General features: G+C 49.9%; 3 protein-coding genes across 3 annotated transcripts; 1 reads left to right on the top strand and 2 right to left on the bottom strand.

The window, feature by feature from the left end:
• Nucleotides 1-3,385: 3,385 nt before the first annotated feature.
• On the bottom strand, nt 3,386-3,601 carry TrAFT101_003601 (uncharacterized protein; the record flags this gene model as incomplete). Its single annotated transcript, XM_066126935.1, has 2 exons — nt 3,386-3,524; nt 3,588-3,601. The coding sequence occupies 2 exons, from the start codon at nt 3,599-3,601 to the stop codon at nt 3,386-3,388; spliced, it is 153 nt and encodes a 50-aa protein (XP_065983042.1).
• Nucleotides 3,602-4,378: 777 nt separating this feature from the next.
• Nucleotides 4,379-4,740, top strand: TrAFT101_003600 (uncharacterized protein; the record flags this gene model as incomplete). The annotated part of the gene is made up of 3 exons (XM_066126934.1): nt 4,379-4,438; nt 4,507-4,622; nt 4,695-4,740. The coding sequence occupies 3 exons, from the start codon at nt 4,379-4,381 to the stop codon at nt 4,738-4,740; spliced, it is 222 nt and encodes a 73-aa protein (XP_065983041.1).
• A 2,511-nt stretch (nt 4,741-7,251) lies between these two features.
• Nucleotides 7,252-16,415, bottom strand: TrAFT101_003599 (uncharacterized protein). Its single transcript, XM_066126933.1, has 3 exons — nt 15,962-16,415; nt 13,422-15,787; nt 7,252-13,370 (listed from the first exon to the last, which is right to left on the bottom strand). Exons 1-3 carry the CDS (start codon nt 16,102-16,104, stop codon nt 8,278-8,280), a joined length of 7,602 nt encoding a protein of 2,533 aa, XP_065983040.1. The 5' UTR covers nt 16,105-16,415; the 3' UTR covers nt 7,252-8,277.
• Between the last annotated feature and the right edge of the window lie 1,441 nt (nt 16,416-17,856).

The raw sequence follows: 17,856 nt of genomic DNA, 5'->3' as shown, positions 1-17,856 counted from the left end.
TCTGCCGTGATGTGTCATCCTCACACGCAAGAATCGCCCACCGGCGGGCCGAAAAAAAGATACTACTAATAGATGCGATACACAGTGGTAGCTTTCTTGGACGGGGAATAAAAAGGCCGCCTCTACAGGTGCCTATATCCTAGTCAGATGTTTGCATGCTATGCCAGTAGCAGTAATAGCATCAATAATAGTATACTGCTCTATGCTGCTAGTATTACGTAGTAGCCATGACATGCTTGAAGATGCGCGACTAGTCGTTTATTGGCATCCCCTTGCAGAGACCGCTAATAGCACAAGTTGTTGAGATGCGGGCTCGCAACGCACGACAGGCATGGAGAGCCCACACGACTGGCTACCTGTACAAACGTTCTTTGTACATACCCACAAGCTCACTTTAACACAAGTATCTAGCACGCAAGCGTATCTACGCCTTATGCGCGTGTAGGGAGGCCAGATAGGTATATGGGGGCAGAAGACAAAGTATGGAGACAAAAGTACGGAGTACGGAGGCAGCGGGCGGAGCAGATACTGCATAGAAACAACAACTCGAGCCGATCCATGTAGGACTCGACGGGGGTGACGCATCTAAAACGTACGGTCTCATCCAGTAATAATCCAGAGTTGCCATGGATGCTAAGAATGCTGCTGGCAGTGTTGTGCTAGTATTTGCGGTATCTGGTAGCAGGTATAGCACTATTTATTACTTTCAGTATGCTCTTAGTCGTTTGTACAAGAGGCGTGCTTCGTATACACGGTATATTCAAACACTCAGACACAATCGGATCACGCTCACATAAGAGAACTCTGCAAAACACTAGCTGTTGCCGCTCCGCTTTCACTAGCCGTGCAACTGCTATATACCTAGTATAAGGCACACTGCGGGTTTATGTAATCCGCTGGGTTCTCTTTTTGCCTGGGCCGGGGTCAGGGTTCTGTTGAGACCTTCTCGAGCCTCCAGCTTCCGAGCAAATGCGCGCGGATGGACGACCCGATCTGCATGTCTAACGGAGTGGGAGTGAGCTGCCTTGTTTGTGAGGGGCTCCCAAGGCTTGCCAGAACTGCCTAGCAGCTTTCCGTGCGTCCACCTGCATGCATGGATGCATAATAAGGCCATTGATACATACATGTAGCACTGCGTACGAGCATTCCCATCCAGGATATGCCTCCATTCGGCTCAAAACAAGCTCTCGCAAGTACTGCTACAGGCAAGGCGGCTGCTGGCCGCAAGGGACGGTGTCTTGCCGCCGTACTCACGCACCTACTTTTATCAGACTGGTACTTGAGCGTCCCCATATCCAAGTATGGGTACGACCTCCCTACTTGCGCTAGCACGCGGTCCTCAGCTCTCGTCGGCCTTCTATTTTAAACCGTCGAGTAATCTGCACCTGCGTATCCCACTCTGTGGTCGGTGCTCCGTGCTCCGTGCGAAGCAACCTGGGCCGCATCCACGGCCGCGCCATGAGCCGTCTCATGATCCAAGACAAGCCAGACGTCGTCCGCACTGAGAGACACGAAGCAGTCAGCCGGGGGAAATAAACCGAAAAGCCGCACTAACCTCGTTGCACCCTTGTGAGCCGAGGAGGCGGCGGCGTGTCTTAGACCCTTCCTTTTCCGATTCAGCTTTGTGCCACTGCCATCTACCTGGAACCAGTGAAATTCCAGGGCACTACTTCTGTGTGTCCCCTGCTAAGCTTTTGGTGTGTGTCGTTTGATGGCTCTACTGCACTCGTATGTGCCTTAATAACACAAAAAAGGTGTGCGAGGGGAGAGGGGGAATGCGAGCATGACCAAACCGCGTAGCATTTCCATTTTGAGAGGAAACAACAAGGCGGAAAAAAATAAAAAGCCCTCAATACAATGGCTCCTCGCTTAGCTTTGCTAAGCCATGGTGCCAACGCTGCCATCTGTATCCAGCATTGCTGTTTTATGTTTTATACTGAGGCGTAGACTTGCACTGCTGTGTAAGTGAGTCTAGGGCATGTATAGGTAGGTAGGTAGGTAGGTTCTACGGTAAGGTATACTACTTCGCACATTACCTCTCCACTGCTAATAAAACGTCTCCCTACTGCGGTACTAGTACTAGCACCTGCAGCTATTATCGCCATGGTACGAGTGCTAGTAGCAGCACTACCAAGCAACGCATCTGCAGCTGCATTAGGATGCTTGGCTGCGCGATCCAATGAGGACCCTTAGATGGCATCTTTCAAATGCTCTGAGTTTCGGTAGACCCCACTACGATTTAGCTTTTTTCCGCAGTCGGCATTTTCCGTGCTAAGAAGAAGCGATGAACATGGTGGCAAGCATGGAGAGACAAGTCATTGTTGCCGCATTCTGCATTCTGCATCTCCAACGTGGGAGAGGGCAACAGACTCCAAGCTACGTGCTTGTCTGCCACAACACAGCTGCTCGCCGGGACACTATGCAGGCACTGGGCATATGGTACGATGTACTGTAGCATCCAACGGTGCTTGGAGGAATGGCCTGTAGCCGGCCTAGTCGTTTGCATCCCGCTTTGATCGTCACGACCTTTACTCCCAAGAATGCTGTAGGTCCCCACCAGCGGTACTAGAATAATGCTGTAACCAGTCGGCGCTGCTAGCAGCATCCGTGCGGATACAAGGCCGCTCGCAATAACCGAGTACTGCTCCGCAGCAGCCACGGGCGACGGTGACCTCGCTCTTCCCCACCCGGCAGGTACCTCCGTTGCAAGATACGATAGCTGCTCTGTACATGCAAGGTACTTTGGTAATGGACGCTGCCAGCAAAGGAGGCCGAATTCTCATTGGCTACTGCGCCTCCCACATGCCGTCCACCTCGCAGTGCAGGAACGATGTAATACAAGTAGTTGCTACGACCAATTCCGTCATTCTTCCAAGGCGAGCACATGCTTCGGGTGAGCTTCTTACCCGTTATACTGCCCATTTCCAAGTGCTGCGCACACGAACGCAGCAGCCTGAGGCATCAATTCTAAATCTGGACTCAGCAAGGCAGCAAGGCAGCAAGGCATCATGCAGGGGACCTCGTTGCGGAAACGAAATAGGCGTGGTTGATACGACCGCTCGTATCCCAAAACCACGATTCTCTCAATCAACACCCTCTCCTTACCGGGCCAAGCCGTCTAATCCAGGCTGGATTAATTAGTGCTGCCGAGAGGATACAAGCCGTTTGAACAGTCGACCCATTTGCCGTCGCCTCGACAGTGGAGAACAAACAAAACCACGCTCTCTTCATGTGGCTCAAAGAAGGAGGCGTGTGGATTGTAGGCATCGCGATGCCAAGCAGCAGAAGGTTTTCACAGCCACCCCTACTTAGAAAGCCTGGTTCTGGGCTCTATGCTTGACGTCGACGACTGGTTCCCTTTTGCCGAAACTGGGACGAAACGGTTTCACAAAGGGCGAAAATAGTTATCCTGTGGCACTTCGCCTTCGCGCTCCCACGGCTCGGTTTCGCTGAATCCGTGACTAGGCTCTGTTCGAACTTCTGGCTGTTTTACGCTCTCGGCAGCCAAGATCGAGATCAGGACCCTTTTAGCTCCTCAGCACAACCTAAACAATCTCAAGCTAGCATCGAGCCTCTTCCTATCACACCACACACCAGACATGATAGACTTCAAACCTGCAGGGCGTAGCCCGCAGACCTCGATCTAGGTTAGACAGTATTAATGGGCTTTCTTTTCTCAGGCAGCGACTCTCTGCACGCATTTCAATGTTAACATGCCGTGTCTTAGCTTTCCTTGAGGCTCCGAATCCTCCTAGCTTTGATGGCTGCAAGGCTGCTAGTGCCTCACTGTTAGCATAAGATCATCTCATCTCAGCAAATGCCGGCACGTTGCCGCACGTGGCTTTGGAAGCCATGTGTGAACGGGTCAACCGCAGTCAATAGACTACTCGAAAGACTTTGTTTTTGTTTTACAGTATCAATAGGCACTGGCAGCACACAAAAACCCTCTCATTTCAAACATGTCTCTCGGCAATGGATATACACTGCAACCCACCTCAGCTGTATCAGACTTGGCAGCGCTATTTCAGATATTGTCACTCGCCTTCAGCTAGTAGTTTTACCTCGAGTTTCCACATAACCATCCCGCTGGGAATTGGTCTTCTGGCGCCGGCAACCGCCAGTCACCCTCGGGCCAGCGGCCTGGGCGGCAGATAAGCAACAAGCCGACCAATTAAACAAGGTCACTGTTGCTTTCTTCAAAGCTTGCGTTGGCCCAGTGGCAAGCTAATACCCATTCCTAGTCATTGAGTATTCTCACTAAACTCAGCCCCGAGCTTATTGCAAAGGCCACCATTATTCAGGTGTGAACCAACAGCCTAAGCTAGTAAACATGGCAGTTGCTTCATAAAGAACCTGCTGCAGGATAAGCGGAAACGGGATGAGGCGGCTCACATTGAGAACACACAGACTGCTCTCCCCGCATTCGCCACACCCTCAGGTTGAATAGACTTTTTATCTTCGTCGTCAACTTCATTGTCTTAGAACCCTCTAATATTGAATGACCAGGAAGCGGAAAGTAAGCCATGCAAGCCACATACTAGACCGGATTTGAGCGAGCGGTGCTTAAGCAAAGACCCGAGCCTACCAGTGCCGCAATCCACCATTCAATGGCTGAGTTTCAGGTAAATTAAAACAACCTTTCCTTCCTTTCTAATTTGTCACTTGAATACAGTTCGATACTAGCACGCTCATAGAAATGGCCTGATTATCCACTATCCGATTGGATCAGCCTCCAGATAGGATGTGCCTAGAGCAGGCATTGCTGCAGCCAGCTTATATCGGATTCGTCGAAAGAATTTTCATTTATCCTTGGTCACTGCCCTAAATAGGATAAAGCCCATCCCTCTTCTACCCTTGGACTACCTACTTGGGTATACGGGTCACTAAACTCAGCTCGGTCCGCAAAGCCAAGACAAACGGCAGGCTGAGTTGGGTTCGCCATTGCGATGCTGTTGCCGCTACACATCAGGCTTGAAGGCACACAGCACAGAAGGGTGTGTTTGTTTTGCCTGACTGGTGCGACCACTGATCTCTCCTGCATCATTGGCAAATGCGAACAGGGTTTTTTGCAGCTTTGATAATACGCCAGTAACAAGACTGCATATAGATCCAGGTTATGTGGACCCACCACGCAGTCTTTAGCTTTTGTTACTTCTGCAACTTGGAAAGCTTCAGCGTGAGAGCATTATACAGCACTTCTTACAAGCTGATTTACTTACATCTGCGGGCCGAACGAAGCGGCAGCTTAGTAGCCAACAAGCAGACGGACAAAGTCCTGGAGCAGTAATCTTAGCCAGGGTTTTTCAGCTGTCTGTTACCCCTGGCCCTACACCCTCAGCTGCAGATAACCGAGATAAAATCATTGCATCGCCGTAACTATGTTAGGCCACGATGAAGAACTTGTGAATTAATACGAGCACCATTAGAGCCAAACAAAACCTGCTGAAGTCACTTAATTACCAACATACTCATGACCTTGTGGCAAAACAGTGGGCAAGAAACCGGGTCACCATCATCTATTCTGCAATAGCTAACCACGACAGCTCTCACAACTAATTCATGCTATGAAATCCTCATGTGTGTTTTGCATAATTTTTTGTTGGCTAGACTCGTGGAAACCTGCAGCCACACGCGAAGACCCACACGGCGCTAGAGCAGGAAAACGATGCTAATGATGATGCTAATGCTAATAAATACAGCCCAACAGTATTTATTCTTTATTTCCCTCATGGTTAGAGGATGGTAGGATGCAGCCACAGAGGATCCGTCGTCCATAGGTAGTTACTCTCAATGGAGTAGGTAGGTGCCTCCGGGAAAATCTTCCATGCTCCGCGCTTTGAGTGGAGGAAAATCAGACTATGGAGTATCTTTGACTCAAACGCCATGTTGTGGCCGTCAATACATGCCAGGCTTACTCCAGATACAATTTAGAGACCGGTAGCACTTTCAGGCGCACTCTCTCGCCCTCTCCCCCCAAGCAGAACAGAAAACGGTTCCTGATAGTCAACGGCATAGGACAAGGTTTTTGTCTACTGTCTCACCTTTCTGATCTACGCTCCAGTTACCAGGCCGGCTGAGTCGGTTACATGATGAATTTGAGAATATAAGTTTTAGAATCACACCCCTTCCCAATCCAGCTCCCGTCTATTATGACAAACTCTCTTTCAGTTGACAGAACAACACTTCCACAGTCTATCTTTCAAAAGGAAGAGTACGAAGCAAGCGTACTCACTGGCTAGCTCTCGAAACGAAGTAGCCGAGCTGCCGCTATCCTTGTCCTATGTAGTTGAGAGACGACAAATTGCAAGATATCATTGCTAATTTCTCCACCACGCACACACATACTACAGTATGATAGCCGCTACTGTGCTTCAAATAGGGCGATGGCTTGCTTCATGGCACATGCAAGTGCGATTCCCGCGTGTGGAACATTTGCTCTCTAGTGTTTTGTCCGGTGGGATGGAGCGAGCACTTCTTTTACCTGGGGGCTGGTAAGTGGCATCTCACACCACCCAGATTCTATATCCCGACAAACTCTATGCTATATTCATCTAGTTCGCGCCCTCAGATGTACAAGTAAGGGACTTGGCTCAGCTTAGAACAACACTGCACGTTCCCACTAGCTGACTCAAATAAGCCACATCTCGTTGAGCTTCGTACTAGCTCGAGACCCTCCCTTGCTCTGTAGGTCTCTACCCTTCGCCACCAAGACTATTGGTTCCTAATATATTGGAGCGTGGCTTTAAAGCCTCATCCCTCGCGTGATGCTCCGCTACTAAATGAAGTCGAAACCAGCCCCCAACCAGTGTATAACCATATGAGTGAATATCGCTCGGCGTAGCGCCTCTAGTTTATACACGGATCATCCGCTTTCTAGTAGCGCTTTTGGGTGTTTTTTTTTTATATCCGAAACGCCGCTCTTATATGCGAGATTGATGATGAATGAGGACAAAATCTATCATCGCTTTGAGATGGAACGAGATTGTTAGATCAACTTGACGATGAGAAATGGTAAGGGGGAACACTAATGCAGAGCTAAACCACACGTTTACCCTGGCGTCTATCACAGCCTCACTCAGCTATCCATGTACTATATAGCCGAACTTAAATATCAGTATGATCGTCCACTACTGTTTTATCTCGCCTAATTGTATTTTGTTTGCGTAAGATGAAATTTGAAGCGAGATGTAAGGGGTAACTAGAAGAAGAAAAAAAACTCAAAAGTTTTGGTGGTGATGAAGAAAAAAATAATTACAGTAATAAAAATAAAAATAGGTTATTGAAATTTTGTTAAATTATCAAATCAATCAACAAGTCGTCGTCGCCGAATGCTAACAAAAAGTCTCCTCTTCAACCATGCAGAGAAGGAGAGAGAGAAAATGATACACTTGTCTAAATAGAAGAAGTAAGAATAGACAATGAAACAATAGACGCTCACAACCCGTGGTCACAAAAATGGCCTGGAAAAAAAAAATAAACACATAATGTATCCCTGTAGAAAACCACATCAAGGCAGTTTTCTTTTCCTCCCCTTCCCTTTCCTTTCCCATATCCTCCGCAAGTTTGTAAATAGATCATTCCATGTATTGGGTAAAAAACCAATTATCATTTCCCCTACAATTTCCAGGTTTCCCCTTTCCCTCCACATATTTTTCCGTTATATCGTCCCAAGTTTGTATCATCATATCTTCCAGCTCTCGTAAAACAAAGTCATACGCATACTATAAAGCCATTTCTTCTCTCTCCCCCCTTCTTGCGTTTCATTCCATTCCATTTCAAGTCATATTGTATCGTGTCGTGTTGAAAAGGCCATACTCATGTTTGTGTTTCGAATCACACGCTAGCCTTTGGACACTTTGACCCCAGCACCAACCAGAAAGAAGATAAAAATCGTATATGCCAAGGAAGGCGAGAAGAGATGAGGCCAAAAAAAAGGCGGGGGTGAGAGCAAAAAGAAAGAGAGATAAAAGAATCAACTAGGTGTGAATGCCGAAAGAGACGAAGGTATTTTTTTTTTTGGTCTCGAGTTCCCTGTATACCCAAGCTTTTTATCCTGGCCCTGATGTTAAAGTTATTTCCGTAGACGTTGAGGAAATACGTCTATAAGCTACCCGTCTATCCGACTCCATAGCTGATGCCAAACATGAGAGTGAAAATAAAACAACATGTAAGAAAAAAGGATAAAAAAGGATAGAATACGGAGTAAGAACCATGGCTACTTCCAGAGAAGGGAACCTGCCCTTATGTAAAGCTTATCGAAGAAGAACAAGTAGCATTCTAGAGCTCTTTAACAATAGGCTCCTGGGTGCCATTCTCGATTTTAACCTCAACAGTGCTGTTCTCTCGGCTCTTTTTTAATTTGCGAGACTGGTTCTTTTGCCCCTTTGAAGTAGATCCTCTTCTTGGTGCAGAGTCGGATTCTTGATCACTAGATGTCCTACTTGTCGATTCGCTCTTTGTGTCTGCTTGACTCGCAACGGAATCGTCACCAAACGGGGTTTCGAGCTCTTCAACATCAAAGATGGGACTGCCAGGATGCTGAAATTCTTCCGAGGTCTGAGGTCCGTCAAGTAGCGATTCGCGCAGTGAACCTGATCCGGACCTAATGGGAACCGGCTTCCGAATGACTTGTTCAGGGCTTGTGTTGGGTGTATCGCTAGGAAGGGGCTTCCTTGGAGGCGGGGGTAGTTTTGGAACATTGGAGACCACCTCGCTATATCCATTCGTAGTAGTAGAACCTGGATACGTTATCGCGTTTGGCGGGGACGGTGTAGAGGAGGGGGGAGGGGGTCTTGAATTGCCCATGTACGCGTCCAGCTTCCGTTTAAGCACCTCTGCTCGAACCGGCTTTGCAAGGTAGTCGTTCATACCAGCAGCTAAACACTTCTCTCGATCGCCTTGGATTGCAGATGCCGTCATGGCAATCACTAGGATTTTCCGGACTTCATCGATTGGGTCGTTTCGAATGAGCTTGGTAGCTTCATATCCGTCAAGGACTGGCATTTGCACATCCATGAGAACAATATGATACGGGATACCTTCTCTAGCCTTCTGTCGGAGGCCTTCAACAGCCTTGAGTCCATTTTCATACGCACTAACGCTGGTATAGCCAAGTCGCTGCACATACTGAATGGCAATCTTTTGATTAATGGGGTTGTCTTCTGCCACACAGATGCGAATATCCTCCTTGGGAACCCGCGTAAGATCGAGATATGGGTTCGGGGAGGAAGCTCGGTCCACAAATGAAGAAGTTCTCGTCGAGTATCTGTCAATAGGTGGTAACACCTGAGACTGGGCATCTCCGGCAGCAACATCCGGTTTGGCTCTTTCAAAGGAGACCGTAAACCAGGCCGTGGTGCCGAGATTCGGTTCACTCTCGAGCTGAATCGTTCCTTGCATCATGATCTCGATAAGTGACTTGCAGATACTCAGTCCAAGCCCACTTCCACCATATTTCCTAGCCGTGCTAGCGTCGGCCTGGCTAAATGGCTGGAATAGCTTCGCCAGCTGTTGTGGTGGAATACCGATTCCTGTATCTCGGACCCAGAAAGTCAAAGTTGCCCTCTCTTTAGTCTCCTCATCCAGTCGAGCACCAATAGTAATAGATCCATCCTCCGTAAACTTTAAGCTATTGCCAATGAGGTTTCCAAGAACTTGGTGGAGACGAATTGGGTCGCCGTAAATCAGCATAGAAGGCAGATTAATATCCTGAATTATCTTGACGTTCTTTTTGGACGCCTTCTCTCGGTTGCTATAAGAGACAGCTCGAACGACTTCTCTAACCATTTCTTCTGGATTAAAAGCAATGATATAAAGTTTCATCTTATCAGCCTCCATCTTGGAAAAGTCAAGGATATCATTAATAACAGTAAGCAAAAGATCAGCCGAGACCCGGATGGAATCTGCCATTTCAAGCTGGTCCCGGTTCAAATTGCTGTCACGTAAAAGTTCCGAATTGCCAATGACTCCGTTTAGCGGTGTCCGCAGCTCGTGAGAGACATTGGCCAGGAAAATAGATTTGGCCTTGGCTGCTTCCTCTGCCAGTTTGACATTTCGCTTTGCCTCTGCTTCTGCGTTCTTTGCCTTTGTTTCCGCCTCAATAGCTTTCTTGAGTGCGCGTTTCTGTACCTCCACCATGGAATGGTTTTCTGCCGAGATCTTTTCAATGTTCTTTATTGACAGGGCATTCGAGTAGCTAATGCTGATTTGGTTGACCAAGAGCTGAAGAACGGTTACGTTGCGATCCGTAAATGATCCAGGGACGCCTTCGAGATACAGTACGCCAAGTAGTGGCTTGTTCGCATGGCGTATCGGGATGGCAATGATTGATTTGCTTGTTGGATTCCTTTGTAACCAAGATTCGTTCACGTTGCCAAATCTCTCGTCAGAGACGATATCCGGTATAAAGACGGTTTCCATGAAACGCGTACAGTAGAGCACAACATTCTCAGCAATCAGGGGGGTATTTGCGAGGGGGAGAGCTGGTTTGTGTGCCGAAGCCCCCTTCTCAGGATCGCCACTCGCAGCTACACACCAGCCGTCCGACTCCGCATAGACAACAATAGCGGCATTTGTAGCCGAACCACCACATGTTTGCAAAATAACATCGCACATGGTCTTCAGCAGTTCTTCCACCTGTAGCAGTGATGAAATGACCTGTGAAGACTTGAGGATTGCGTGCAAATCGATCATATCGAGAGCAGGGAGCCCACCGCCGTCTTCTGTCTGCATGTGCATCGAATTTCTCCAGGCACCGATCTGTTCTCCCTTTGCCTCTGTCAAGGTGTTGGAAGGAATTTGAGTCAGGACGTCGTCTTCTTCTCCATCAACGGGACGATACTGAACCGAAGGCGCGTCGGTGACAAAATCGGTCTGGACACCCATGTCGGCAACGCGATGATTTCGAGTCGGCCCATGCAGCAGAAGGGAGTGCTCTTCCTCAATGGCATGAGCAACACCAGTAGCTGCCACTTGCCTATATAAGCTCAGGGCATCTAGAAGAGCGGCACGGGCAGACCGCCGCGCCTTGCGTCGGATGAAAAAGCCTGCCATAAGATAGTTGCCGAGGGCTTCTTCCAGAACAAAATCGTGCTCGGCGGCATGGTCTAAAGCCTCTTCGTAGTGTTGGATACATTCGCCGTGTTGGGTGGACAGCTCTGCCATTTGTGCTTCCAAAAGTTTTGCCCATGTCAAGTAATTTACATTGGATACTGTTGTCCAATCCGTTATCATTTTCAAAAACCCTTTGAGCCGCTCCACCAGCTTTCCAGTCTCTTCGGAAAATTCTCCAGGTTTGCTTCGCGGATCTTGAATCTTCCGAAGCAGGTGGCCCGCGAGTGCCAGCCCATAGAAGAGGACGATCAATCTGGTATTCCGTGATGACCATATGTCATTGAGATGCTCCATACATTTATCTCCAATCTCAATGGCCCGGTCATAATGTCCATATAAGAACAGGACGACAATTTCAAAGCTTTCATAGAACAGCATAGGATGAGTGCTGCCATTGGTCCGTTCCGCTAGCAATTGCTTGTACGATGCACTATTATGCTCACTGTCGGTCATGACTTCCAAGGGATTGTGAGCGCGAGTTTTGCCCTGCAACGCCCGGCAAGCTTGCCTGACAGCAATGAGCATTACTCCGCCTCTGGTATCACAAGACCATCTGGCAATCTCTTCGCAGGCTAATTCACAGAACGTTTCAAGCTCGGAGCAATTTTCGCTCGCGAAGAGCTTAATTTGAGCGGCTATACCATAGCTGTGGATTGTCGACATTCTATCGCCCGCAACAGACGCCAGCTCGATTGCGTCATCCATCTGAGAAATAGACTGCGACATGGAGCAGTGTGCATGCCCAACAAAGCACTGGTGTAGCATCTCGCCCCGTGCCAGCGAGTAGGCATCACGGGCCTGGAATAACAGGTCTTGGGATATCATGACCAGATCAATAGCCAATGGGACCATGTTGAAACGTGACATTGCCACAGTAGCCAGGTTAAGAAATGCCATACCAGACTGTGGGAAAGAGCCTCGAGTAAGATGAGTATCAAAGAAAACCAGGCTGAGATGGTAAAACTGCAAATGGTCGGTCCACCAGGCTGCATTAGTAGTCTCGGCAAACACCGCTCCGATAGATGCTATGGAGGGATCACTCGATTTCTTGTGGCTGATAATTGTTTGGCGGTCCATGCTTTGTATATGGGCCGCAATTCTGTGAAATTGTTCGTCACATTTCTCATACGACGGTTCTTCGTCGAGGGAAATGCCGAGTAAACCCAAAGATTCTTTTAGAGAAGCAAGTGCTGCCGGAGAGTTGCCCCTCTGAGCAAATATCCGTGACTGTAAGACATATGCCGGTGCTTTGTCCACTGGGCTGCTGGCATTGTTCAAAATGATAGAAAGAAGACTACCTGCCGAGGTCACTTGATTCATGTATAGATGACATTCGGCCGCCCGGAGGTAAAGCTGGATAGTTTCGTCATAAGAGGCATCCTCGACCTCATCAGACCACGGGTTGTCCTGCAAAAGTATGACTGCTGCATTATAGTACTTGACCGCCGTAGGCCGAGCGCCGTTCTCCGTTGCTGCCTGCGCACACTCCATGAGCAATTTACGAAACTCTCGACGACAACGCACCCGACGCTTGATTATCTCAACGGCGGTGCAGATATGTGAAGCAGTGCTATCCCGTTGCCTAGCTTCAACCGCGTAGTATTTCAAAAGCGTCTGCGATATAATGAAGTGCATCTTTCGAGCGTTACACTCTTTCAAGGCTGAAGACGCTTGAACGTACCGATCGTGTGCAAAACGAAAGCGGTCATCTGACTCTGTTGGTACAATGATATAAGACTGAATAGCAGCTTGTAACCCTGCGACGGCTTCTCCTTCAGTGTAAGCGCGTTGGGTGACATTGTCCCGACAAACCATGCTCTCGTCATCATGATAGTCAAACTCTCCGCTCATAAGCCGGCATAAGAGCTCGAATGAAAAGGAGCCTCCCAGGAGAGCCGCCCAAGCAAGCACAGCCCGCGCAGCAGAGGGCAACTCGGCCAGTCGGTGAGTGATGAAGGCAGTATCTAAAACATCATAATCCTTCTCGCCTTGAAACTGTGCGAATAGTCTATCCATGTCATAGTGCCATTGGCTATCACGATAGTCGTACCAAATACACTTCTTTCTATGGCAGGCGCTAAGCATTTCTCGCATGTAGAACGGGTTGCCGGCTGTCTTGGACTGGATTACTAGAGCAAGTGAAAGGATTTCCTCCCGCGGCCTGGAAAGAGTTGTTGACACATATTGAAGGATATCTTCCTCACTAAGGGGATTCAGCGTAATTCTCGTAACCTGCGGGCGTGCATTGCGAGGGTTATCTAGCAGGTTATCAGCATCTCGTGGGGCCGTAAGGAGAGAGGCATAATCACCATCCGATTCCGGGGGTTGGAGCATAGCCCTGAGTTTTGGCAATGAAATCTCCTCTGGCCTATACGTTACGATGACAACCATCTTCATCCTAGCAGCTATGATTTGGGAGATGAGCTCCAGAGATTCATCATCAGCAAAGTGCAAGTCCTCCAAGCAGAAACAAATAAACTTGTGCGCAGTGAAGACCCTGAGCACATCCAGGACGGTGTTGATCAAACGCATGGTTTTAGTTGAAGCTCCAGCGCAGAGATAGTCTTGAGAAGATTGCATTCCATAACCCGTCTGAATTCTCGGCAACGGCCCAGGAGATTCCCCAGGAGACGACGTCCTACGCTTCAGCGATGGCCGCGTGTCTTTGCGTGAGCCTGAGCTCTGAGACGAGGAGATGGGCCGTGGGACGTTCGCATCCGGCGGGCCAAGGAGAAACTCTGGCAATCCAAGGACCCTATGCAGCATTGGCCATACCGGGCGAATATATTGCTTCAGACCCACGTGAAAGCTTGTATTCGTATCCCTTTCACCCCAAACTTGTTTAAATAGTGATGACAAAAGCTTAAGTAGCGGCCCAAACGGTGTCCTCTTTGCGGTGTCGAATTTGGCTGTCGCGCAGTAGCCATTGCGCCGAGCATCACTCAGGATCGACTGCACGAAGAGACTCTTTCCTACACCGCCAGCACCTTCAACCATGATGACTTCGCAGTGCCCATGACGTCGAAATTTGGCCGAGCCAAGCTGTCTAGACAGGCTGGACGCACCGATGTCCATCGGACCACGAGGCCCCTCCACATTTAGGCTCTCGACCATGCTTGAAGAGTCCAAAGAGCCCAGAGAAATGGACTGGTGCCGCTCCCATCGCTCCCACGGCCTCGTAAATCTAGGATACATGGCAGCGGTAGACTGGGATGACGAAGTGGTGTCGGTTGACAAGGTCATAGTCTCGGATATGATTGTGGGGAATAAGCTGTTTTTAGTTTGCCGAGTTTCAGATGATATAGTTTGAGCAAACGATCCGCTCCTGCGGTTGTGGCCATCAAGTGAGCTGGCACCGCCTTCGCTAGAGATGTCGTCAAAGGTCATAATCTCGTTGAGGCTAGCTCCGTCTGAGAACCTGCTGGTAGGACCCTTGCGTTGGGCGGCGTGGCTTTTAGCAACACGGTTAATTACTTTGAGAACGGCAGCCTTCTCCTCCTGCCTACCAATCATGAAGCTGGGGAGCATGAAGAATGAGGACACATCACTTGTTCCGATTTTGAACTCCTTGAGAGCCTTCGTGTTCCCGTCTTCGAGATACTGTTGGATACATATTAGATCGTGGCGTAGTCCGCTAGCTGAGTGGTAACGGTCAGCAACATTTTTGGCCGTGCATTTCTGGATAATTCGCCCGATGACGTCCGGTATATCCATGCGTACGGTTGCCACATTGGGGATTCTGCGGCCGAGCACGCTTTGCACAATATCAAGAGCTGTTTCTCCCGTGTAGACGGGCTGTTGGGTAAGGAGGCTCCAAAAGACAACGCCAAGCGAATAGATGTCAGTACGGCTATCGGGTTCGGCGGGCATTCGACCGGTCTGTTCGGGGCTGATATATAGCAGCTTATTTCTGCCTCCCAGTTCTTTCGAGAGCATAGACCAGCCAGTGCTAGTCAAGCCATGCTCGAAAGACCTAGTGCCGGAGCCAAAGGACATGACCCGGACCTTGTTTTCGTCGGCGTTGAAATGGAAAGCATCGCCACGGATCTCGCCGTGAACCATGCCGCGACTATGGTGGAGGATCTCTAAGCACTGTGTCGCACCAATGGCGAAATCGAGAAACAGTCGAAGGCTGATGGGGGGTTGCAGCGTTGGTCGGTAGTGGATAGCTCGATATGTGTCGCCATCTTTGCGCGCTTCATAAAAGGCAGGGCCCATGTCTAAGAGGTCGAACAGGTGATTGTGGCCTGGGTGTTGGTATATGGCGACGACGATGGCCCCACGGTCGCCAGTCGCCGGGCTGAGCCGGATCAAATCAAGAGGTTTTACGATGTGGTCGCCATGGGGGTCAGCCGTCCCCGAGACGCTTTTGGCGATCTGGAAAGCCCTCTCCTCGCGGAGGGCATGATGAGACACGCGCGCCACGACGGGCTCTTCGATGTACGTTATGTCGGTGGAGGATGGAGAGGCGATTGGATTGGAGTGGGCGGCAGGCAGCGGGGAGGCGGGGGGCTCGCTGCTGTAGCCAAAGCTATAGCTGGAGAGAGGACCGCCATGGTCGGAGGGAGTTGGACGACCTGACTGGAGTTTGGATACGGAGCCGGGGCTGGAGGCGTTCTGCGATGAGGCAGAGGTGGGCAGGGTGGGATAGACGTATCGGGTGCCGAAGACGTGCCTAGTGAAGCGAGAGAATCAAAAGTTAGCTCTCTCGATCTGGCTCCTCTGACGGAGTAGTCATCACGACCATTCTTCTTTTTTTTATCTACAATATCCCTTCCGTCCCCCTCTCAGGTTTTCCCTATTGTTTTCCTCCTCTTCGCATCATCCGCCGCGGGAGAGGGCGACTCACCAGTAGTCATACGACGAGTGGAAGGGCGGCGTCGCTTCATCCCAAGTATATCCAGCTATCTGTCGAAGGCGTTCAAACAGCCGCGGCGGCGGGGGAGGCAGCGGGTCGAGCACATCGTCGGGCACGAGGGCTGGACCGTCCATGATGGCGCGCGGTCATAGGAAGGGGGGAAAAGAAAAGAGGAAGCCCCCAGCTGGCTGCTCGGCAGAGGGTTGAGGCGGCGGCTTGCACTCAGATTCGACGATCATCCAAGCCCGCACACAGCGCCCATCGTCGGCCCGGTGGTTGTATCGTCAGGAGAAGTAGGGGTCTTTGCGGCGAGGAGCGCAGCGGCCGACGGATGAGCAGGGCAGCTGGCTAGCTCTAGGGATGTGTATTTTTTTTTTTTTCCCTTCCCTGGTTTTCTGGCTGCGTTTCTGCGTTGCCGTGCGGGCTCTGCAGAGGTCGGGGTGTGAGGTTTTGACGAAATGGGGCCGCCTATCTGTGGTGCAGTGGTGCACTAAGGTACTAAGGTATGTTGTCTAACAGTCAGCACAGGCTACTGTCGCCCGGTTTGTGGCTAATGCCAGGTGCCTGCGAGTACTTGATGGGCAGGCTGCAGTACCTTCTGTCACTGCTGCGTGGATACAAGCTACCTCTTGTCCACCGGCAGCTACTAGCAGCTTGTTGCTGCAGCGCAGGGCTTGACTAGGTACACATTAAACTGCGCCAGGTATATCGCCCTTCATTCCGCGCTGTGCTTTGGTACCTGCCCGGGGCCTTTTGCGCAGCGGCAGCAGAGAAGTCTGCGCGGCAATACGCACTACTACTTGCATGTACTGAAACGTCAACTTACTATGGCGTCCGTGCTTGTGAGAAAGAGGGCGAGCTGCAGCCAGTATCATATCAGCTCCAGAACCAAAATCTCCCCCTTCCTCTACGACGCAACTCGACCTCTCCGTCTCCCTGTTTCTCCCTCTCTTGGTTCTATAGAGGATGATATAGCTAGAAGACGCCCGTCTCGCTAGAATGGGGGCCGAGCCATCTGCTTGACAGCGCGGCTTGCCGGCCACGGGACGCCATGTTCCACCGCGTCAGCCATTTATTACCATACCAAAACGACGGCAGCACGGGAGACGCTGTGTCCCGTTGCGGCTTGGCCTGAGCAGCTTGGACTGGTGAATAGGCCCAAAAGACGATGGCGCTAACAGACCGCTCGAAGATGTCGTCAGGATAGTAATTTGATGCTTTGGCCTGCCCACTCTCTGCCTCTGCATCACTGCCTACACATGCTATGAGAGCCACCCCGCTGATTCTCGCCCTGCAATTGTCGGGTGATCCGCTGGCAGAATGCTAGTGGTGGATGAATACGTGCTTTCTTGGGCTTTCATAGTTAGAGGCATGCCTATTACGCCTCCTCGCCTGAAAGGAAAATAAGGGCTTAGGTCCATTACTGAGAGATCTAGCAGCGAAGTGGTGCGCGAGCCCACATCACTTCATCACGCCTGAGGGAAATATGGGAAATCCCAAAAACCCTGGGTGCTGATCTACACTCACCAGGCGCCAGCGTGTCAAAGGGATATATACCATGTACCCACCCAACTCGAGATACTGATCCAAACCTTTTTTTTTTTCCCATCAGTCACCAACACCGAAAGCCACTACTTAGGTACGAAGCATGGCTTGTATATCTAGATGTAGGTCTGTAATCGAGGCAATGTGGTAAGACTTGAGCTCCGCAATGATGTCTTTCTTGGGGCATAAATCCGCGTAAATTTCTTCCTTCTATGCCACGTACTAAATATTTTTTTTTTCTCTGTGTGCTGCTACTGTACGCCGACCCAACTCAACCCAATGGATATTAGGCCACGTCTGAAAACGGCAATGATGCTACATACCCTAGAACTGACCAAAAC

This window comes from Trichoderma asperellum, chromosome 2, assembly GCF_020647865.1.
Source record: "Trichoderma asperellum chromosome 2, complete sequence".
NCBI lineage: Eukaryota > Fungi > Ascomycota > Sordariomycetes > Hypocreales > Hypocreaceae > Trichoderma > Trichoderma asperellum.
The sequence above is the reverse complement of the archived record's forward strand: the minus strand, read 5'-3'. Positions and strand labels throughout refer to the sequence as shown.

Bases quoted from the DNA above. Each gene is read 5' to 3' on its own strand.
- TrAFT101_003599 (XM_066126933.1), bottom strand. From the start codon at position 16,104: ATGGACGGTCCAGCCCTCGTGCCCGACGATGTGCTCGACCCGCTGCCT. The intron at 15,788-15,961 runs GTGAGTCGCCCT...TCGCTTCACTAG, and splicing joins CACTCGTCGTATGACTACTG to GCACGTCTTCGGCACCCGAT. The intron at 13,371-13,421 runs GTGATTATGCCT...ATAACCTGCTAG, and splicing joins CCAACCCCCGGAATCGGATG to ATAACCCTCGCAATGCACGC.